The 20,270-nt window shown below is 42.7% G+C and overlaps 2 protein-coding genes across 4 annotated transcripts in view; one reads left to right on the plus strand and one right to left on the minus strand.

The window, feature by feature from the left end:
- The first annotated feature begins 111 nt into the window (after window positions 1-111).
- On the plus strand, window positions 112-10,739 carry LOC129853818 (E3 ubiquitin-protein ligase RNF165-like). 2 transcript variants are annotated; one of them, XM_055920233.1, is made up of 8 exons: window positions 112-323; window positions 4,520-4,835; window positions 5,134-5,265; window positions 5,487-5,616; window positions 5,894-5,998; window positions 6,243-6,338; window positions 6,907-7,010; window positions 7,146-10,739. In XM_055920233.1, the coding sequence occupies exons 1-8, from the start codon at window positions 263-265 to the stop codon at window positions 7,261-7,263; spliced, it is 1,062 nt and encodes a 353-aa protein (XP_055776208.1). In that variant the 5' UTR covers window positions 112-262; the 3' UTR covers window positions 7,264-10,739. The 2 variants fall into 2 exon arrangements, with proteins under 2 accessions (XP_055776208.1, XP_055776209.1); XM_055920234.1 differs by having other exon boundaries at window positions 5,137-5,265.
- Window positions 10,740-10,794: 55 nt separating this feature from the next.
- Window positions 10,795-20,270, minus strand: part of LOC129853816 (lipoxygenase homology domain-containing protein 1-like) — a 42,950-nt gene continuing 33,474 nt past the window's right edge. For both annotated transcript variants that reach the window (XM_055920231.1, XM_055920230.1), the window contains 10 exons: window positions 20,021-20,229; window positions 19,619-19,804; window positions 19,298-19,425; window positions 17,976-18,093; window positions 14,623-14,800; window positions 14,318-14,503; window positions 13,899-14,069; window positions 13,438-13,576; window positions 13,056-13,211; window positions 10,795-12,964 (listed from right to left, as the gene is read on the minus strand). In XM_055920231.1, coding sequence (XP_055776206.1) covers window positions 12,484-12,964; window positions 13,056-13,211; window positions 13,438-13,576; window positions 13,899-14,069; window positions 14,318-14,503; window positions 14,623-14,800; window positions 17,976-18,093; window positions 19,298-19,425; window positions 19,619-19,804; window positions 20,021-20,229 — 1,952 coding nt within the window. In that variant the 3' untranslated portion in view covers window positions 10,795-12,483. The remainder of the gene's footprint in view (window positions 12,965-13,055; window positions 13,212-13,437; window positions 13,577-13,898; window positions 14,070-14,317; window positions 14,504-14,622; window positions 14,801-17,975; window positions 18,094-19,297; window positions 19,426-19,618; window positions 19,805-20,020; window positions 20,230-20,270) is intronic.

Below are 20,270 nucleotides of genomic sequence, written 5' to 3' on the forward strand. Positions count from 1 at the left end.
GCGGAGTTCACTTATCTATGAATAACTCTGGCTGAAAAAACATTCTACAGGGGTTATGGCGCAACCTAGTGGCTATTTATGGTACTTTACATTTCCTAAATGTTCCTTCAGAAAACACCGAGCCATCGACGCTTTGTCACCGAAGCAGCTGCCTGCCAGCACAGTGCTTGCTAGATCCGCTTGAATGTAGAAAGATTGAAACGGATCATCCGCATGGGCTATTTGTCTCTCAAAAACCCAGCGGCAAGAAAAGGATCCAAGGATGGTTTTAGTGCATGTCGGATATCTGGTTCTTCCTGTATTTGGCTCAGTAAGAAATAGAGGTATTTATATTTATTAATCTTTAACACTTACATGTCATGTGCTATGTTCATTTTAATACCACTGGAGCTGCTCGCAAATCTCTTTAGAATCCATTCCAACGTGTTGTTGACCAGCGTTACATTTGATTAACAATTGCAAGACCATACTACCCATCTTGGTAGTATGGGTCTGGTCCTATTTGCCTATACAGTATATATATATTTTTTTCTCAAATCGAGATGTAGATAACGCTAGCTGTTGACAGCTAACTACTGTAGCTAGTTAGCGCGTTGACCAATGCTATTTAGCTAATGCTAGCTAAACGTTTCGCTATTTTTGGACGTTATATATTGTAGCTAGCTAGTCAGTTCCATTTTAAGAAATACTTTACCAATTAACATTAATGGCAGTGGTGTAATGTCAGACCACAGAGAGTAATGCGTGAAACATGTTTGAAGGTTAGCTAGCTAGCGCGTTCTCTGCAGGTTAGGTTACTGGATAACCTATTTAATCCCAGGATGATGTCATTTGGAGATCATCTTTACTGCTTGCCGAGAGGGTTTTGCGACAAATTCAATTAGCTACGGTAATCTACACAATTGTATATCGCAACTATAGTAGTTTACAAACAGGCAAAATTGACATATTTCAAATTTAAGCAAGCTCTTTAAACACGTCGCAGCTAGGTAGGTTGTTTTTCCAATATTTAAAACAAGCTATCCACCAGGTGATTTTTGCACAAGTCATTTCCCGTTGATTCAATACCAAAACATACCGTTTCATAAACTATTTAGGCTACAGTGTAGCGTATAAACTAAATTCATACACTGGCATCAATGATTTCACATTGTGCTTTTATTTCTGTTCTTATTTCCTGTTTCATAGTATCGAGGCTGGCTCTACATTCTGCATTTATCAGATCTTTGTCGTCCCCCCCATTCTGTAGCTAATGATCATCTGCTGCTGTGTGGTGTGGCGTGGCCTGTTCTCTGTATTTAGCTGTATTGTGAATCCCTTCTTCATTTCCTATTTCCATCAGAAGACATTGCTATTATTTTGTTTAAACGCCCCCAAGAATGTACCATTCACCCACAATTCATTGTTGTGAAAAAACAAAATTGCTAACACCTGTTGTCTTTTTCTGTAAAGTAGCTGTATTGTTAACCCATTTGTAGCTCTTTTAGAGAATCAAATAAATGTAATTGTGTACCGCCCATCCAGTCTTGATATACAACATGCTGTAAATTCCTGTAAAGTGGATACATTTTGCAATTGTTTCGATTTCTACACTGCTTTACTGAAGACCAGAATTTGGTACATTTTCTCCATGGAAAGTGCATTGTACAAATCTGGCTAAGTAATGGTAGAAAATGCTCCTATTGGCATTCTTACATGACATGTAAAACCTATACTTTTTTATATTATGACACACACACAATTAGGATTATCCCTAGTGTGGTCATCTGAGTGATAAAAAATGGACAACACATCAAAATTGATTAAATACTGGTACACCGTACCTCTTTCCAACAACCTGCCATAAACGTCTCGAATTGTGTAACACTTTGTTCTTCTTGAGAAGGAGCAAAAAACTAATTCTAAGAGTAGTAGATACTCACTGGTGGTTAATCACTTCCTAATGAACCACTAATAAAAGTGCAAAATGCTATCCATTTCACAGGGATGCCTATCTCCTGCACTGCTACAGTAAATCCTCTAGTTGAGTAATAACGTCTTTTATTGTTTGGTTGTGGTCGCTCTTTACCCTTTGTTCTGGTAATAGTACTTTCAATGCATGGTCATGTTATGATTCATATGATTTAGTTTATTTTTTATTTTTACATTGAATAGTAAATTCCAATGTAATTTTTCTGTGGTAAAGATGTACCCTGCTGTACTGTGCTGTAGCCAACCACGTCTGCTCATTGGATGCTGCTTTTGTTCTTTTTAACCCTTTCATGGAGCATGGTGAGCCTTGCCTTCAGTCTATGTTGTTTATTTTTGTTGCATGGTATTTATATTATTATTATTACAACAACCAAAACACAAATTCCACATATACTAATATTTTCCAATAAAGAATATAGTATTTTTCCTAACCTTCAGTGTGCTTCTTGCTGATTTCCATTTGTTGTCTTTATCCCTCCCCTCGTCCCTACCTGCCCACCTCCACCCCACCCACCTCTCCCGCTGTGACAAAGATAGACGATTTCCTTGCATTTCTCATCACAAGGCCTGAATGAGTCTATCCCCTGTCATTAATGGCGATTCTACTACTGAGACAATTGAAAGTGCAGTGCGCCTCTGATCCTTGGATCAAATGCTAATTTAGCAGGCCTAACTCCTTCTCATTCATTAGTGACTGGTTACGAGCTGAATGTGATATTTCAAAAACCCACCACCACAATCGGATGTTTCTGAAAAGTTGTCAAGATTAGACTCGTGACTATTTTCCTAGGCATTTCGTGGCACTGCACCTTCAAATCTACTCCAACTTAATGATCCAAATGCAATGTAGACATTTGCCTATTTCTCAACTGTAGGTGTTTCACCTGTTTTCATCTGAATGTGCTATCCACTCGTCCACCAACACTTTAGTATGTTCATATTAGAAAAGAGCCTAGCAACTGAAGGTGACACAAAGGACTCGATGTAGGTTGGCCCCAAAATGTTGGTGCTAGGCTGCATATCTCTCAGTGGATAGATTTCATTTGATGGTCTTTTTCCATGACTTCTCTTGCTGCTCGAGTCCAAACTAAACTTTGCCGCCATGGAGAACATATCACAGACTATGAAGTATTGTCCTATGAATTGTGTGTTCTACCCTTTCAAATATATTTTGTCATATTGGCATCAATGTCGCAATGTAGCCTAGGCCTACTTCACGTAAATTGAAAGCCATTCCTTTTCACAATCAATGTTATTTCCATTAGAATTGTCAGCCCTGTCTATCCATATATATATACATACACACTCACACACACACACACAGTATTAAAACCAAGACAGTGCACTGTAGTACATTGGTAGCATCTGGTTCTCCCTCTCGAGCCTCAACAGCAGCCTGTTCTCTTCAGCTGCCAAATAGCTGTGGTTAAGAAGAGGGGAAAAAGTACTGAGATGGCATGCAATGCATTCAAGCTATTTCCCCTGAACCAAGGAATCTACATATGGGAAAGCTTCGGGTAGCACTCTGTGTCTGAGTGATAGAAAGAGACATAGGCAGTATGTAAATCGATACTGATTTCTGGTGGGAGATAGACAAATACGTTGTAGGCTTTATGTAGCCTAGGCCTATAAAGCCTTAACATTTTGCTGATAGAGACATATGGGTAGTGATACACTTATTTTTCGTTTAACCTTTATTTAACTGGGCAAGTCAGTTAAGAACATATTCTTATTTACAATGACAGCATGCCCCGGCCAAACCCTAACGACGCCGGGCCAATCGTGCGCCGCCCTACAGGACTCCCAATTACAGCAGGTTGTGATACAGCCTGGAATCAAACCAGGGTCTGTAGTGACGCCTCTAGCACTGAGATGAAGTGCCTTAGACCGCTGTGCCACTCGGGAGCACAACATAAACATTCACAGTGTTGTACTATATAATATAGCCTTGTTTACCCACAGTTCAACAGGTGAGAACGTTCTCAGAAAAAGGACTCACTCACAGCAGTCATCACATTGGTAAAATCCTCAGTGATTTGTAATGGAGAAACAGTTATATTACAATAAAAAACTCTTAGGGATAGATGTTTTTTTTTTTTGTCCTGTGGATTAGTGGTTGATCAGCAGAATGTCACACAGTAGATCTAGAAACACTTCTGACAGCAGTTGTGCACTTCTATCAAATGGATTCAAGGTCGTTCTCATATATTACACAGCCTAATTTAGAAACCACTTGAATACACAATTTAAATGCACAGTCCTGGCTGCGCCCATTGCCGAAGAGTCAGATGTCCAGAGGTGAGGTTCCAAACAGAGGGTCAAATGTGACATGATGCCATAAAAGACCATTCATGTTTGGAAAAATTTACATTTTCCATGCAGATTGAATGTGTTGCTTCACCATAGGTAAGATTTGGGGCTTTTGTAAAGATCAACCTACAGAAACACAATTACATCACACAAACACACACTCCACGTCTCATACACAATTTATTCTAAACTACCGTTTCTCTCTCAGGTGTCTAACTCCCTCTTGATGTTTCCACAGGATCCCTCTTTAACCGGCAGCAGCATAGCCATGCTACCTCTTGCCGGCACTTCCAGCTAGGCCCCCATGCCCCGCTGCCCATTGACTTCCCCATGCCCCACCCAGGTCAGCCCCAGTCGGGCATAAACCCCCACCTGGCTCCCTCTGGCCACCAGCATCCTCCCCAGCTCCACTCGCCCCTCAACCCCTTACCCCCCACACCCCAGTTCCAGGACCTCTTGGTCCCCACTTTCCTACCTCAGGCCTTACACCAGCAATACCTCCTCCAACAGCAGATCCTAGAAGCCCAGAACCGCCGCATCATGCCACCTTCAAGGTATGGGGACTTGGTTTCTGGCTATGCACGCCACTCCTGTAATAACAAGGGAACCTCCATAAGCTTTAGAAATGTCATGTTCTGTACGAACAGCTATATTTTGATGCAACCCCCAAAATCTGTACAGTTTAATAATGTGCCCCTGGTAAAGGAGTAGTTAACCCCAAAGTTTGGCATGTGTTTTCATACTTCAAAAGTGCTTTTAAGTTGAGTCCACATTTCCATGGCGTCTGTGGAACCACACAACAGATTGCAAGGAATTTAATGTGTACAGAAACCTTTGGTTGTCCTGTGTCAGCAGACGCACCCCAGAGAGAATGCCCCACCAGCCCCACAGACTGCGGCTGGGGTACGAGTTTGTTCCTGCCCTCCATGTCCTCCCACAGCCTGTTGGCCAGCAGCCTCGCTACCTGGCCGAAGGCACAGACTGGTAAATAACACACTAGCTTGCTCTCATACAATTAGTGTGGCTTCATAGTCAAGTCTAATACATTACTCCTGAACAATGGATAACCTTCATTTCAAATTTGAGTCCCCTCCCACGGGCATGATGTAATCCAATGTCAATCAATGTTGATGGGTCTGTGAAATGGGCCCAGTGTTTAATTGGTTCTTCTCTCTTCTTTCCTCCTGTCCTGTGTGGTTGGTCAGGGACCTGAGTGTGGACGCGGGGCTGCCCCCCCACCAATACCACGTCCGCCCACTTCCCCAGCACTTTCAACACTACCTGACCTCTCCCCGGATGCATCACTTCCCCAGGAACAGCACCTCCACCCAAGTGGTGAGGACATCACAACAATTTTTGTCATGGAATTTAAATGATCAGAATGGACAGCCCCATTTAAAGTGACGTTTCATGATCTGCGCTGCTGGTGTCCATATGGGCTAAACCACCTGGAGTGTTTGATTTGGTATTCACACCATAGATCATTGGATAGACAGGATTCAGGGATGGCAGGCAGGAAGCAGTATGAAATGCAAAGATGTTTTCTCAGAGACGAGTTGAGGAGAATGTATCCAGATTACTCCCTTACTGTCTCTCTGTATGTTTTCTCTAGGTTGTCCATGAGATCAGAAACTACCCGTATCCTCAGTTACACCTGCTGGCCCTGCAGGGCCTCAACCCCTCTCGCCATGCATCCGCTGTGAGAGAGAGCTACGAGGTAGTCATCCCAGTCACACGGCCAAGTCCCATCAACCCCGTCACACATACACTCTCACACATCCGTCCCTGCCTCTGTGTGAACAATGCTGTGTACAGCCTCATGTGGGAATGATCTTCTAATTTCCGCTAGTTCTGTGCTCCAGATGCTTCCGAATCCAAAAAACATAGTTTTATTTTGTTTTGTTCTTTTTATCGTACTGAAAGAAGATAGTTAATGGTCTTTCCCCATATGTTGCCTGTAGGAGCTACTGCAGCTGGAGGACAGGTTGGGCAGTGTGAACCGAGGGGCCATCCAGACCACTATTGAAAGGTTCACCTTCCCTCACAAATACAAGAAGGTAAGACTATGCCCTCATAAGTTGTGTTGGTAACGGATGTACTGCGGTAGTAAATATAATAGAGTACCATAGAGTAGAATGACACAGGCGAACATTGCCATCTCATTTTAGGTTATTGTTAGCCACATTATCTCTGCGAAGAATACTGTCTGCTTCCACTCCAAACAGACTTATTCAGACTATCTGGTCCGGAGTGTACCCGATTTAAGACCAAGGATGACTCATCTTGGAAGTGAAAGGACCAATTATTATAAAGCTGTGCAAGTCTGATTTGAATCTACTGTACAGTATGTGAAAGAATCATGAGCATTACATTTGAATGATCCAATGAGACAGGAACCCGAAAGACACTTTTTAAATTGTGCCTTCTGCAGCGTACTGTATGCCGTGTTAGGACGATGGTTCTATACAGGGTTTTTCAGGACAGCCGTTAGTCATATATCAGAACTACATTATGAGGACTTCAACCATAACTATTTTCATGTGAACTATCAATACTTTGCGAATGAAAATGAGAGATACATTGCTAATGGGAATTGTCGCTGTTGTTGTATATTCTATTTTCCAGAGAATACCCCAGGACCTGAAGCTAGGGCTGGAGGACGAGGAATTGGATACAGATGAGAAGTGTACTATCTGTCTATCAATGCTGGAGGATAGAGAGGATGTCAGGTGGGTCTAGTCAAAATGCTAATGAACGTTTGGTGTCATGGAAGGTTTGGTGCCAACACATAGTACAGTTTGCAGATCTCTGTGTATCTATGGTCATTCGTATTAACGCTCTTCGACATCTTCCTCCACCAACAGGAGATTACCCTGCATGCACCTCTTCCACCAGGCGTGTGTAGACCAATGGCTGGCCACCAGTAGGAAATGCCCCATATGCCGGGTGGACATTGAGACCCAGTTGACACCAGACAGCTGATGCCTCCTCTCCCTGCCCCTTCCTGTAATAACCCATAGCATCCCTAGGAGGAGCGCTGCCAAACGTCCCCCTTCCCACCCGCATCACTTATGAGCCTGCCTTCTGAGCCAGTCGAAGAAGACAATGAATGAAAGGGGACGAGGGAGCGGGGGAGGGAGGGATTAAGAAACCACACTGATCAAACAATAGAGAAATAAAACAGGCCGATGGATGGAGAGAGGCAGAAGGGTGGCAGATTATATAGACAGGTGCTGGGGCTTGATGAGTCTCCATCGGGTTGTGCACAGTAGCATTCGCTTCTCCATACACCTACTCAAAGATGATTCTCTATCAAACCCCCTAGCATGTGTGTGTATTGTGTTGCTGAGGGTTTATATATAGGCCTATGTTCGACCGCTGATGTGTATTGGTCTTCCTCCGTGTGATGAAACCCAACCGCTGAGCTCTAACTACAGCACATCTGTGCAAAACATGACAAGATATGAAATCAGTAAGGGGATGTTTCTTGAAATGAGCTTCTGTGGCCTAATGCTTATGGTGTAATGGAGTGTAGTAGTCTTGTAATTGATCGCCAGTATTTACAACAGAGTGACCGTGTTGTGTAGCAAGCAAAAATCCCATTTTGAGAAATAAGGTGGGGGAAAATACTCCTATTTAACAAAGGGGAATAGGCGTACAGGCAATGAGGAAGTGCTAGCTATGTACAAAGGCCAAACATTCTGTGGGTTTCCAGTACAGTAGAGTCTCCGCCATCACAGTGGATGCTAGAGATGCTAACCAGGCATGGCTTCAGTGGTCTGTATTGTGCTGTAGTGGGGCCTCTATAGTCTAGAACAGAGGTCCCAGATATGCATGCTCTATGGCAGGCTTGGGCTGTCTTGTGATTGTGGAGCAGTAGAAAGTCTGCAGTCTCTCTGCATGTGAACCATAAACAGTATGACTCTCTTACTCATCCACGGAGCAGGATGAAGTTTCCCCTAGACGCTGATCTTTGGTCACTGCTGCGTCTCCTCTCCTAATGACTAAGATTAGGATTGGAGGCAGGGGTAAGCTGATTTCAAGAACTGCGCTTATGAGCAATTTCTACTCACAGCCTCGTCCATAGCACGATCTTAAAGGCTGGGGATGCAGTGTCTGAAGCTTGTCTTTAGAGTGAATACAATGTAATCCTTTTCTAACATATACCAGTACCTTATTGCCTACAGAACAAGCACATGTGAGTTATACAGTGCATAGCAAACAACCTCTGTTTCGGTTCCCTTAATTTCAATCTCAGTTGCTCCCGTTGTTCGATACAGGAATACAGCTGGTGTTCCTGGGATATATCCAACTAGTTGGCCTTTGTTCTGTGTCCTAGAATGTGTAAGATGGTCCCCCATGATGGTAGTTGTGTATGGTATTGCTAGAACCACTGTAAACTGATCAGTGATGGAAGCTGTTTTCTCTATATCGTGCATGAATCATGTTGGTGTAGTTCACTTGAACGAGGGTTAAAGGGAGAAAAAGCCATTCGTTTGAAAATACCAAACAATTATTCTTACTATTTACATTTTTTTGATTTGTTTAAATTTTTTTCTTCATTTTGGTTTTCTTACTATCAATTTGTTTTGAGCGCTCATGCCAATTTGGACATTGGACCAAGTAAAGCCAAGTCCTTGTCCATTTTTTTACAATTTTGAAGACATGGCTCCAATGCTGCAAAAAAAACAAACATATTTATTAATGTAGCTTGTGTTTTGTAAATGCACTAAAATATGGAGTTGCCTGAAGTAGATTTGGTGGTGTGGGGTCTCCTTGTTCTAGCTTATGCGTCTGTGTTCGGTTACACGTATCTTCATGCTTCCTTGTGTACTTTTGGAGGTTGACTTGACTGTGTTGCGTTTTTTATTTACCTTTGTCCAAACCCTCCATCCAAAAAAACTAGACAGACAAACAAGGAGGGTTGCTACTTCACATAGGATGCTGTGAGTTGAAATGCCTTAAGTATTTAACAATCATAATTTATTACTAACCGTAGCTATTGTGGTGGCATATTTCATGTATTTTCTCTCTCGATTTTGCAACTGAATCAATCTATTTATTTAGAAATAACACAATGTAAAAAAATAAATAATAATACCTCATTATGCATTGGTTGGTGGGGATGCTTTGCATGCAAGTTGTGTTTTTCATAAGGAGAACATGTAATTTGGAAGGGTGTAATGTGAGCTGTCTCTAGCCAACGTGGTGCTGTTGATCTTGATTTACATTCCATTCAATGTCATATCGAAGATCCCCCCCTTCCCCCTGCTTTGATCGAGTGGACAGACTGTGACTAGGTGCAAATGTTTTCGCATGTAAACCTCCTAGCATGGCTATACCCCTTCCTGGCATAGAGGAAATATGATACTATTTTATTTTTCATATTTATCCCTGATCATTACCAGTTTCTCAGTTTGTTATCATTCGTTTTGATTTACCTCGTTTGTATATTTCACCATATCTGAATGTTGGGTGTCTCCATTCAGACCATACGTTTCTCTGGCCCAGCTATATTAACTCCTCCCATATGAATGAATAACTCCATTATTAGGTACTTTGTATTGCTGGCAAATGCTGTGTTTGTGTAGTTAGGTTCGAGTGGTGGCGAACATGATAAACTTGTGCTATTGCATCTTATTTATTTCTGGTGTAATACTCTAGTGTGGTTTTACACCTGGGTATAATAAGCTAACCACCTGTTTTCTGTGTGCATTTTCTTAATAATAACAATTTATTAATCCTACATATATCCGATTGGAATGAAGCTGACTGGTCTTATTTTAATTTTTCCTGCTGTCGCTGACCTTACCCCATGTCTAGGGCCAAGAGTTTTTCCTGGTCAGGTCACCTGGTCAGGAAAAACTCCTGACTTGCCCTCTGTCCTCCACAGACGGTATACTGCGTTACTGGACAGTAGCCATAGTATTTGAACTCAAGCTGGTGAAGGGGAATGAACAGTAGAATCCTAAAGCACAAGCTTTCTAATGCATGTCCTTCTCAGGTTTTCATATGTGTACATGGGCGTAGCTGTAGACGTGTTTAATATAAGGCTGTACCTTCTTGAATATTACAGATGTTTCTTTGCTGCTGACAAACTGTTGATTAAACTAACCTGCCAGTGATTAAAGGGAAGTGGCCATCTTTGTACAACACACTGCTGTTTTGCTGTAAACGCGCAATGTTTTATGAGCTGGAGTATTTTATAGACAAAGTATGTATCAATAATATGAAAAGCAATAGCTAAATGATAATGAAGAATAACATGGATCAGTGAATATTGTGGAAAATCTTTAGATTTACTTTTGGTGGATTTTGTACTGTATTTATTACTAATGATGATGCAAAAAGTTGCATAGCTTAACCCAAACTGTTCTGTCTCCTTTTTTTATTTATTGTCTTGTATATGATCTTTTTGTATGTGTTTTTCAAATAAACTGCCCAAAATGCTGAAAGTACCTGATTAAGGATTATTCAATTTTTCTTGTAAAAACTTAACTTAATGACACAAGAATCGGTACAAACGTTTATAAACACAAAGCAAGTATAAAATCTAAATATCAGCAATAATCCCTGACAATTAGGCTAAATGGGACACACAGAGCCTGTGCATGAAATACATGTCAACAGTGGTGTATCTAGTCCAGCATGAGTGAATACAATCACATGTTATGAATATGCTTATCATTTGTTTCTATATAGTTATCACCTATGCTCTCTGTTTATGTTTCACAAAGTAAAATATTAAGTCATACAAAAAAAAATCTGATTGAAAAGTACTCCAGAACCCCCCCCACCACCACCAATACATAAATAGCCGGTCCCAAGTCCCTTAAAACCTCTTAAGGATCGGACCCTTTTTTCCAATTTTTGCCTAAAATGACATACTAAATCTAACTGCATGTAGCTCAGGACCTAAAGCAAGGATATGCACATTCTTGATACCATTTGAAAGAAAACACTTTGAAGTTTATGGAAATGTGAAATTAATGTAGGAAAATATAACACATTAGATCTGGTAAAAGATAATACAAACAAAAAAAGTTTTTTTTTCTCCATTATCTTTGAAATGCAATAGAAACGCCATAATAAAACAGAAACAGAAGGGGTTCAAACTTGAAAAGTCCCTACATTTGAATATAAATGTAGGGACATTTGTAGGGAATCTACAATCCATGCTACATTTTATCTCTGGGACCCCCAGGATGACAAATCAGAGCAAGATTACTGAATGTAAGTACATTATTTACCTTCAGAGGTGAATGTATCAAACCAGTCTCCGTGATAAAAGTTTTGTTGTTGTGCACTCCTCAAACAATAGCATGGTATTTTTTCACTGTAATAGCTACTGTAAATTGGACAGTGCAGTTAGATTAACAAGAATTTAAGCTTTCTGCCCATAGAAGACATGTCTATGTCCTGGGACATTTTCTTGTTACTTACAAAGTCATGCTAATCACATTAGCGCACGTTAACTCAACCGTCCCGGTGGAGGGACAACGATCCCATAGAGGTTTTAAACCCTAGAGTTGATGTCCACACCTCCTTGAGAAATCTAATTAGCATAATAAACAAATCCCAATAAAAATCTGTCTGTTTAAACTAGAGATATGGTTATTGCATGGGCTGATAATCTACCGCCTCCTACAATGGTGACCTTCCGCATCTGCGGGGTGGCCGAGCTACAGCTGTGTTTGTCAGACCATGAGACATCTCGAAAATCGGTCTTCTCACGAAAACCTTTGTAGCGTCCGAACGGTTTGGCATCCAAACTAATATGACCACTCTATGGAAAGATGACTCTCACGAACACAACGGTCACGTGACTCATCTGAAGTCGGTACCACCGATCTGCCAACTTCTGTCTGTATCGTCTGAACAGTTTGGCTAGGACGCCCACAAGCATCACAAGACTTGTCTGAAGGTAGCCCAGTACCAGTTAAAACAATTCATGGAACAGTATATTTGGAAGTAGTTTTAAGTGTATAAAAAAAGTGAGTTAAATATGGGTACATTTAAAAAAATAAAAAATAAATCCTGATCTTTGTTATATCTCTCGGATATAGGACAGCCACTTTAAAACAAACTTCCTTTTGATTTATTTTTTCCCCATGTATGAATCTCTTATTCAATGCGTTTCTATGGGCTAATAGCAGTAAGGCCCCCCCCTCCCCGGCTTAGAAGGGTTAACATGGATACTTGTCAGTATTTGGGGTAGAGCACTCTTTGTATCTGCCCATCTGCCTTCTGAGGGTCCAACCACTTCCCACACAGGAAGATAGTGGTCACCGAGTTGGCTGTGTTGGTAACCTCTACACACTCCAGGTACCAACCAGAGTAGTGGCTTGAGCCATCATGCTCCACTTTGACCCTCAGCAGCTCCCCTAAATCCAACATCTCCAGAATGAAACGATCTGTTTGTCCCCGCTCAAAAAGGTTTCGGAACTTCTGCTTTAAGGCACGCTTTCCAGAATCCCCATTGGAGCCATATATGGTGATGTAAACGTTAGAGTCAGTTCCGGCCCTTTTGACGTCGCCGGTGATGACGATTATCTCGTATTTGACGGGCACGAGGCTGCGGACCTTGCTGGCAAAGCTCTCAATGGTCTTAAAGCATTCGAAGGTCAGAAACTTGTCCCGTTTGGCTGCTAGAGGGATCTGGGCATCACAGTGGAATAAATACCTGGACAGGAACAGAAAGAGAAGCATAATGACATGCGTTTAGACATGATGATAAAAATACCTGTCTTTGTTCCCCAGAAGTTTTCACTCACTTGTTTCCAAGTCCCTTCTCTGTCACCACAACTTCCAGGACGTGCCAGAAGGCCTCACCCTTCACCTTCTTGCTGTCTTTAGTCGTGTGCCCCACACAGATGCCAGCTATGTCACCCACATGCTTGGAGGAAAACTCAAATGTGTCTGTGGCTCCACTGAAAAGAGACATCCACAGGATTTTACTCTCCCTTCTTTGATATCTGTAAAATAATGATTCTTCTAAGCACAGTATGAACTTCACTGTCCTGAAATTAATGGCCTGCTGAAAACAGTAAGATCAAGAGAAAAGGTAGAACACCAGAGCACTTGAAAGAGAAGAGAAGATTCTTTAGGGGAACCAATAACAAGAGAATGGCTTGAAGTGTTTCTTTGAGAACCTACCAAAGGAACCTCTTTTTCTTTGAACTATTCTCCAGCACAAACTCCTTTGAACGTCCCCTCTTTCCTTCCAGCACGATCCACACATTCTCCTTGGTGTCTGCGCCATCAGTGTTAGCTGTTGTAGTGGCAATTTCATATTCTGGAGAAAGAATAAAAACATGCAACATCTTAAATTCTAACTTAATTTATTCATAACATAAGTGCCTGCCGTGTAAAATATAATAATAGATCTACAATCTACAATAGCCTAGATGTTAGGTGTAGGGATTGAAAGGAAATGTAAACTGCTCTGGTAGACTACATTCATTTATATGGTGATATTCATTTATATGGAGTATCAATTAACCGGACATTCCAAATGGTAAATCTAATATAGCGGTCATCCACTTATCATGGAACAATCTATTTCTCTAGGGTTTTCTTGGCTCACTAGTCTACATCAGGGTCAGATGTGAACTCACTGGTCTTGTCACTGAAGTCTAGGATGTCGTTGTTGGCACAGGCCAGCTCTGTCATGATCTGCCCGTCGTCCACATTCTTGGCCAGCCAGCGGCCACATGGGAAACGGAAATTCTGGTCCATGGTCTCATCTTTCACATCAATGTACTCCAGGTGCCAACCCGGAGCAGGACCTGAGAGAAACACAGGTTTAAGGCTTATATTCTTGCCTCTACTCCAATCAGCCACTAAAAGACTTAGTTTAGTTTTCCCGTGCTGTAAATCCTGTGTACAGAACTGCAGTTGCCAAGAGATCTATCAATCAACAGTGAGAAAGAAAGCTCTCCTGTGTCCTGTTTCAGTCCGCTTGGCCACCGCCATCACCGTCATTACCGTTTGTGATAAAACTATGTGGCATGGCACATGAAGACCTGTTCCTCACCCTTGTTGTCATGCCATACGCGGATCTTGGAAAGCTCTCCCAGGCTGAGGATGTCTGGGAAGCGGAACACGTCTTTTGACTTCCGCTCAAACTTGTTTCTGCTACCGCCCTCCTTTAGTGCCAGCGTACCAGTGTCTCCGTTCTCCCCAAACACTATCAGGAACACGTTGGCATCAGTGCCCGCGCCTGGAAGAGAGGAGGAAAAGGGATATTAAAGATGGTGGGGGGAAAAAAGGTAGAACTAGGGGGTGCAGGAGTTTTTCCCATGTGGATTTTTGTTCTCATGTGGAGCTGTTGTGACCCACCTCCGATGTCGCTGGTCTGGACCTGGATGATGTAGGTGGTCCTCTCCACCATCTCCTCCTCATCCACCACCGCTGCCAGCTCACAGATCTTAGTCCTTTTGGGCCCTTTGGTCTTCGACAGCCAGTTCTCATTGGTAAACACAGACACCTCCTCTGTAGTCAGGTTATGCATCACGATCTAGAGGACACGTACAGTATGCCATACATACCAGACATTTATATTAACATGTTAATCTATTTGCAGACCCTCAGGGCAATTTATAGAAACTGTTTTGAGATAAGGCTGAAATAAACAGAATAAACTCCGACCTGAGTTAAGCGCGTGTAAATGGAGCGTAATTCTTTTCTCTCTAAGCATATTCTGACCTTGAACTTAAGCATGAGAATAGGATGCTATTTACCCGCTATTCATTTGGGGTGGAGATCAAATAAATGAAGGTGTGGCGGAAGTGTGTCTATGGCAGCGTTTCCCAAACTCGGCCCTCTGGATTCCAAGGGGTACAAGTTTAAGTTTTTGCCCTAGCACTACACAGCTGATTCAAATAATAAACTAATCATCAAGCTTTGGTTGCAAAAAACAAAACGTGTAACGGATGTGAAATGGCTAGCTAGTTAGCGGTGGTGTGCGCTAATAGCCTTTCAATCGGTGACGTCACTTGCTTTGAGACCTTGAAGTAGTGGTTCCCCTTGCTCTGCAAGGATCGCGGCCTTTGTGGAGCGATGGGTAACGATGCTTCGTGGGTGTCAGTTGTTGATGTGTGCAGAGGGTCCCTGGTTCGCATCGGGGCGAGGGGACGGACTAAAGTTATACTGTTACACGTGCACACCTTGGGGTCCCCAGGACCGAGTTTGGGAAACGCTGGTCTACGGATATGCCTTCTGACCTTGACTTAATTCCCTAATAATTCCACCACCTTTACGAGTGAGGAAACCATGAACAAGGTCTAGCGAACCTGCCTATTCCAAGTGGAAAAAGCGTTCTACTTTATTTTTCCAAATAGAAATCCAACCATTCAGAGGGCCTCCTGAGTGGCGCAGTGGTCTAAGGCACTGCATCACAGTGCTAGCTGTGCCACTAGAGATCCTGGTTTGAGTCCAGCTGGCCTCGATGGGAGACCCGTTGGGCGGCATACAGTTGGCCCAGCATCGTCCGGGTTAGGGGAGGGTTTGGCTGGCCGGGACTCCTGTGGCGAGCACATGTATGCTGACACGGTTGCCAGGTGTGCGGTGTTTCCTCTGACATATTGGTGCGGCTGGCTTCCGGGTTAAGAAGCAGTGCGGCTTGGCTGGGTCGTGTTTCGGAGGATGCACGACTCTCGAGCGTCACCTCCCCCGAGTCTGTACAGGAGTTGCATCGATACCACGAAATTGTGGCGAAAAAGGGGTTAATAAAAAAAGAAATCGAACCATTCTGCATTACAACTTAATAAGAGCTAGGTAAATGAGTAATCTGTTTGGATAAGGGAATTGTAAATATAAATTATACTTATTTTACATCTATTTGTTGCACCCTCTACAACCACTGTGATTATTATTTGACCATGCTGGTCATCTATGAACGTTTGGACATCTTGAAGAACGATCTGGCCTTAATGGCCATGTACTCGTATAATCTCTACCCGGCACAGCCAGAAGAGGACTGGCCACCCCTCAGAGCATGGTTCCTCTCTAGGTTTCTTCCTAGGTTCCAGCCTTTCTAGAGAGTTTTTCCTAGCCACCGTGCTTCTACATCTGCATTGCTTTCTGTTTGGGGTTTTAGGCTGGGTTTCTGTATAATCACTTTGTGACATCTGCTGATGTAAAAAGGGCTTTATAAATATATTCAATTGATTGATTTTACCGTATAATCGCTGGAGGAGACAAATGTGTAACCAGTCATATGGCAGCAAACTGAAGCATTGCAACATATCAACTTTCCCACAGTAAAGTTGATGAAATGTTGTGTCATTATGCAGAATTTAAATTGTACAGCCTTTTAACTTGCAGGGATGGGCACTCTCAAATGTCTTAATTATAGGCTACCCCGACTTTCTCTGTTTCCTATTTCTATCATGTTAAATATGATCCACTATCAGTATCGACTGTCACTAGGCCTAATAACCACACATATTCAACAGCCAATTTACTGTTGGTTCCCTTCAGTTGGTAGGCTTTAGCCTACATTATCATTCCATATAATTACATTGTTTTGTTTACCTTCATTTGCTGAGGATCACATGTAGGCTAATTAAATCATTATGGAGTGGAGAGCAGACCAAGCCGTAACAGTCTGAACCCGACCCATTGGCGCAATAATGGTTAGTGCAGGCAATAGATGATGGTATAGCCTACTATTTTACACTATTTCCCCTATTATAATTCGATGTACACTAAACTTCCAACATTACCATGGGTTGATGAGCTGAATGTGGCAAACCACCGTTTTCTTTATTTCGTGCTTTAAGGCTCTACAAACCAGTTTTTTTTATGATTCATAAATACTTTCCTAAACCTAAATGATCTACAAGATCAGGGTATTTTTAAAATCTACCAATTGGTGCTGAAACAGACTGTCACGACTTCAACCGAGGCAGGCTCTCCTTCCCGTTCGGGTGGCGCTCGGCGGTCGTCGTCACCGGCCTACTAGCTGCTACTGACTCTTTTTCCTCCCCCTCCTTATGTGTTTATGGTTATCACCTGGTTTGAGGGAATTGGTAATCAGGGTGGCTTTATTAGTCAGCCAGCCTGTCTGCTTCTTTGTGCGGGATTGTTCGTCTGTTTCTTTGGATTTCGGGAGTGGTTCGTGTGTGTGTACTGGTTTTGTCTTCATGTTTGAAGACAGGTGTTTATTTGACACCCAGTAGTCCGGTTTGGACATTGTTTGTTGACGAGTTGGGAATTAAACTCAACCTATTGAAGCTCTGCTGTTCCTGCGTCTGATTCCACAAACACCCCGACACCTAGAGCATTACACAGACGAATAGGCATATATTTAGATGGCTTTCTTTCATTGATCCCCTAATATTCTGAACCCGTTCTCTCGCTATATTCTAGTGAGTCTGTTGACAAAATTCAAACTAAAAAGGTACACCGTATTTAAAGGGATGGCTTATGATAAATGTACTGAAAACCCTATTAGATGAAAACTCCACGAGAAAATCTGTTGACCAGCAAGTGGGAGGGTTTTCGGCAGTTGAATGTAATTTATTCAGAGCGCGCAAGGTAGCCACAGCTGCGGAGTGCGATACACGACTGAATAAGGTAAGTGTTAATACTAAATACTGAGAAGTGCGTATGAAAGGCACGTATAGGAAAGACGTACATTTCCTAAGTCTGAATCGGCCCCTATGAGCACGGTAAGTTTGAGTGCCAACCCTGTCGAGGAACCAGTCAGGGCGACTCCCAGAGCCGTCGATGCGAACCCTGATCTTCTTCAGAGGAGCGATGTCATCTATCTCCAGGTTAAACGTGTCCTCTTGACCTCTCTCAAACCTGTGGAGGAAGACATGGCTAGATAAGGACAAGGGCTCCAATGGTTCGAATAATCGTGTCCAAGAAAAACTAGCCTCTTAAACTCTGACCCCCTCTGGTGGCATTTTCTAAACGACGCATAATACTCTATACTACCCTCACAGAGTACATTTCAGTTTCAAAACTGTAAGTCCTACAAACACATACTGTTAGAAAGGTAAGGACTGTGGGATTCTGATAAAAGTGTCAGAAACAATGTGACAAAAGAATTACTGAAATGTACAGTTTTTTTGTACAGTGCCCCCCAATTGTCCCCATGTTGGAGAATAAGAGATTTGAAAGTCTAGGTTTGAAATAAAACATGTCATCAATTACTGTTCCAGAAGTATTTTTTTTATATAAAGAAAATACATTTGTCAGTTATTTTGGCCTCGAAACATGCGCAAATTCCCATAGGAACACAGCCTTTTTTAAAAGTGCAGGGCTTGTGCAACTTGCCATGCCTTCATTTATCGTCTTATAGGAATGATTTAACATATGAGGAGAGAGCTGAAGTCTCTATCCATTCATTGCTGTAAATACATCCCCTGTCTGATTCCCAGTTCGTCCACTAGATCGCAGTAGGAGATCACATGACATCTCTTGGCCACTTGAAACCAGTTGCGTCTAGTTTGGGTAGTGAGTCACTGTGCTAAAATGGCTGAACGGAATTTCAAGCCTGACATCTTAAAATGACCGTGGCAATCAAGGCTTTCAAGTTTGTGTTGTTGAAGTAAGACACAGACATGTGAGGAACCTTAAAACGTATTTTCCCATTCACGTTTCCTATTGTAAACGATGAGCTAGATCAACGGCGCATGTGGAGGATGCATACAAGGAAATGTGGATGGAGAAGGAAATGCGTTGCTTTACAATGACTACCAGGGTGTACCCTTTCCATGCATACTAAATGTTTGTACTTTTGGTGACTTGACCTACATTGCATACTCCATGAATATGACCATAGCGTATTATTTATGGCCTTTATGTGAGCCGGTGAAAAAACTTGCCGGCCCAGTCCATGGCCCGAAACAACTGTTCAGAGTTTAACAGGCTAGGGTAGGGTACCCCATAATATCATCACATGCACATCCCCCGATGTTGGCCCCCTAATGTTGGTACAGCCCAATACAAGTCAACCCAGTCAACACCAGAGTCATTCTATTGAATGACAGTGTGATGTCACCTGTCCTCATTCTTGGGCAGCAGCATCTCCTCTGTGCTCCCATTGGCTCCAAACACAGACAGGAAGATGTTGGTGTCCGTCCCTGCATCCTGGGTGTCGCCTGTGATGACCGTGGCCACATAGATGATCTGGAGGGGAAACATACATGTGACCTGTATTTAAGCCCCATTGAGATAGCAGAATCTCTTTCAAGGAAGCCCTCACCACGAAGGAGCATCCCAAGCACAGGTATGTATATATGCATATAAACATCCATTCACATTGAAAATACCTCTCTGTCACATAGTGGTATTCAGTGTGTTATTGTCCCAACAAACTTACCTTCCGGACGATATTGATACTGTTGGCATCTAGTACGTTGAACAGTCTGCCGGTGAGACCGTCGCCTCTGTCCTTGGCCAACCAGCACTTACACTGGAAGATGTACTTGATGCCTTTGGTCGGCACAGCAACCGACAGCTCGTCCACCAACCAGCAGCTCTCTGGGGTTGCCCCATTATGACCTAGCTGGAGGGGGGAGAGAAAGAGCAAGAGGGAGAGAAAGAGATAAATATAGGAAGCGAGGAAGAGAGAGATGTAGAGGCAACCACAAAAGCTGGTACCCTATTAAAATCAAATATCCAAATATCAACCTTATTCTTAGCTTAATCCTAACCCTACATGGGTAATGAACAGCTTCCATTCTAGCTTGACAAGCCTAGTGAGTAGCGTCCTCATCCTTACCTCCACCCTCTTGATCTCTCCCACATCAGTTCCGTAACACTGGAAGTTCTCCATGGTCCCAGCAGCGAAGCTCTTCTTCCCCTCAGGCAGGTCCAGCCACAGACGCTCCGTCTCAATGTCATTGGGTCCCATGACGATGACATAAACCCTGGCTGTGGTGCTGGCGTCAGGGTCCATAGCAGTAGACACGGTGAAGTGGTAGGGGATGACTGGCCAGCAGGAAGGAAAGAGAACACCCACACAGTGTTTA

This window comes from Salvelinus fontinalis, chromosome 4 (genome assembly GCF_029448725.1).
Source record: "Salvelinus fontinalis isolate EN_2023a chromosome 4, ASM2944872v1, whole genome shotgun sequence".
Lineage (NCBI taxonomy): Eukaryota > Metazoa > Chordata > Actinopteri > Salmoniformes > Salmonidae > Salvelinus > Salvelinus fontinalis.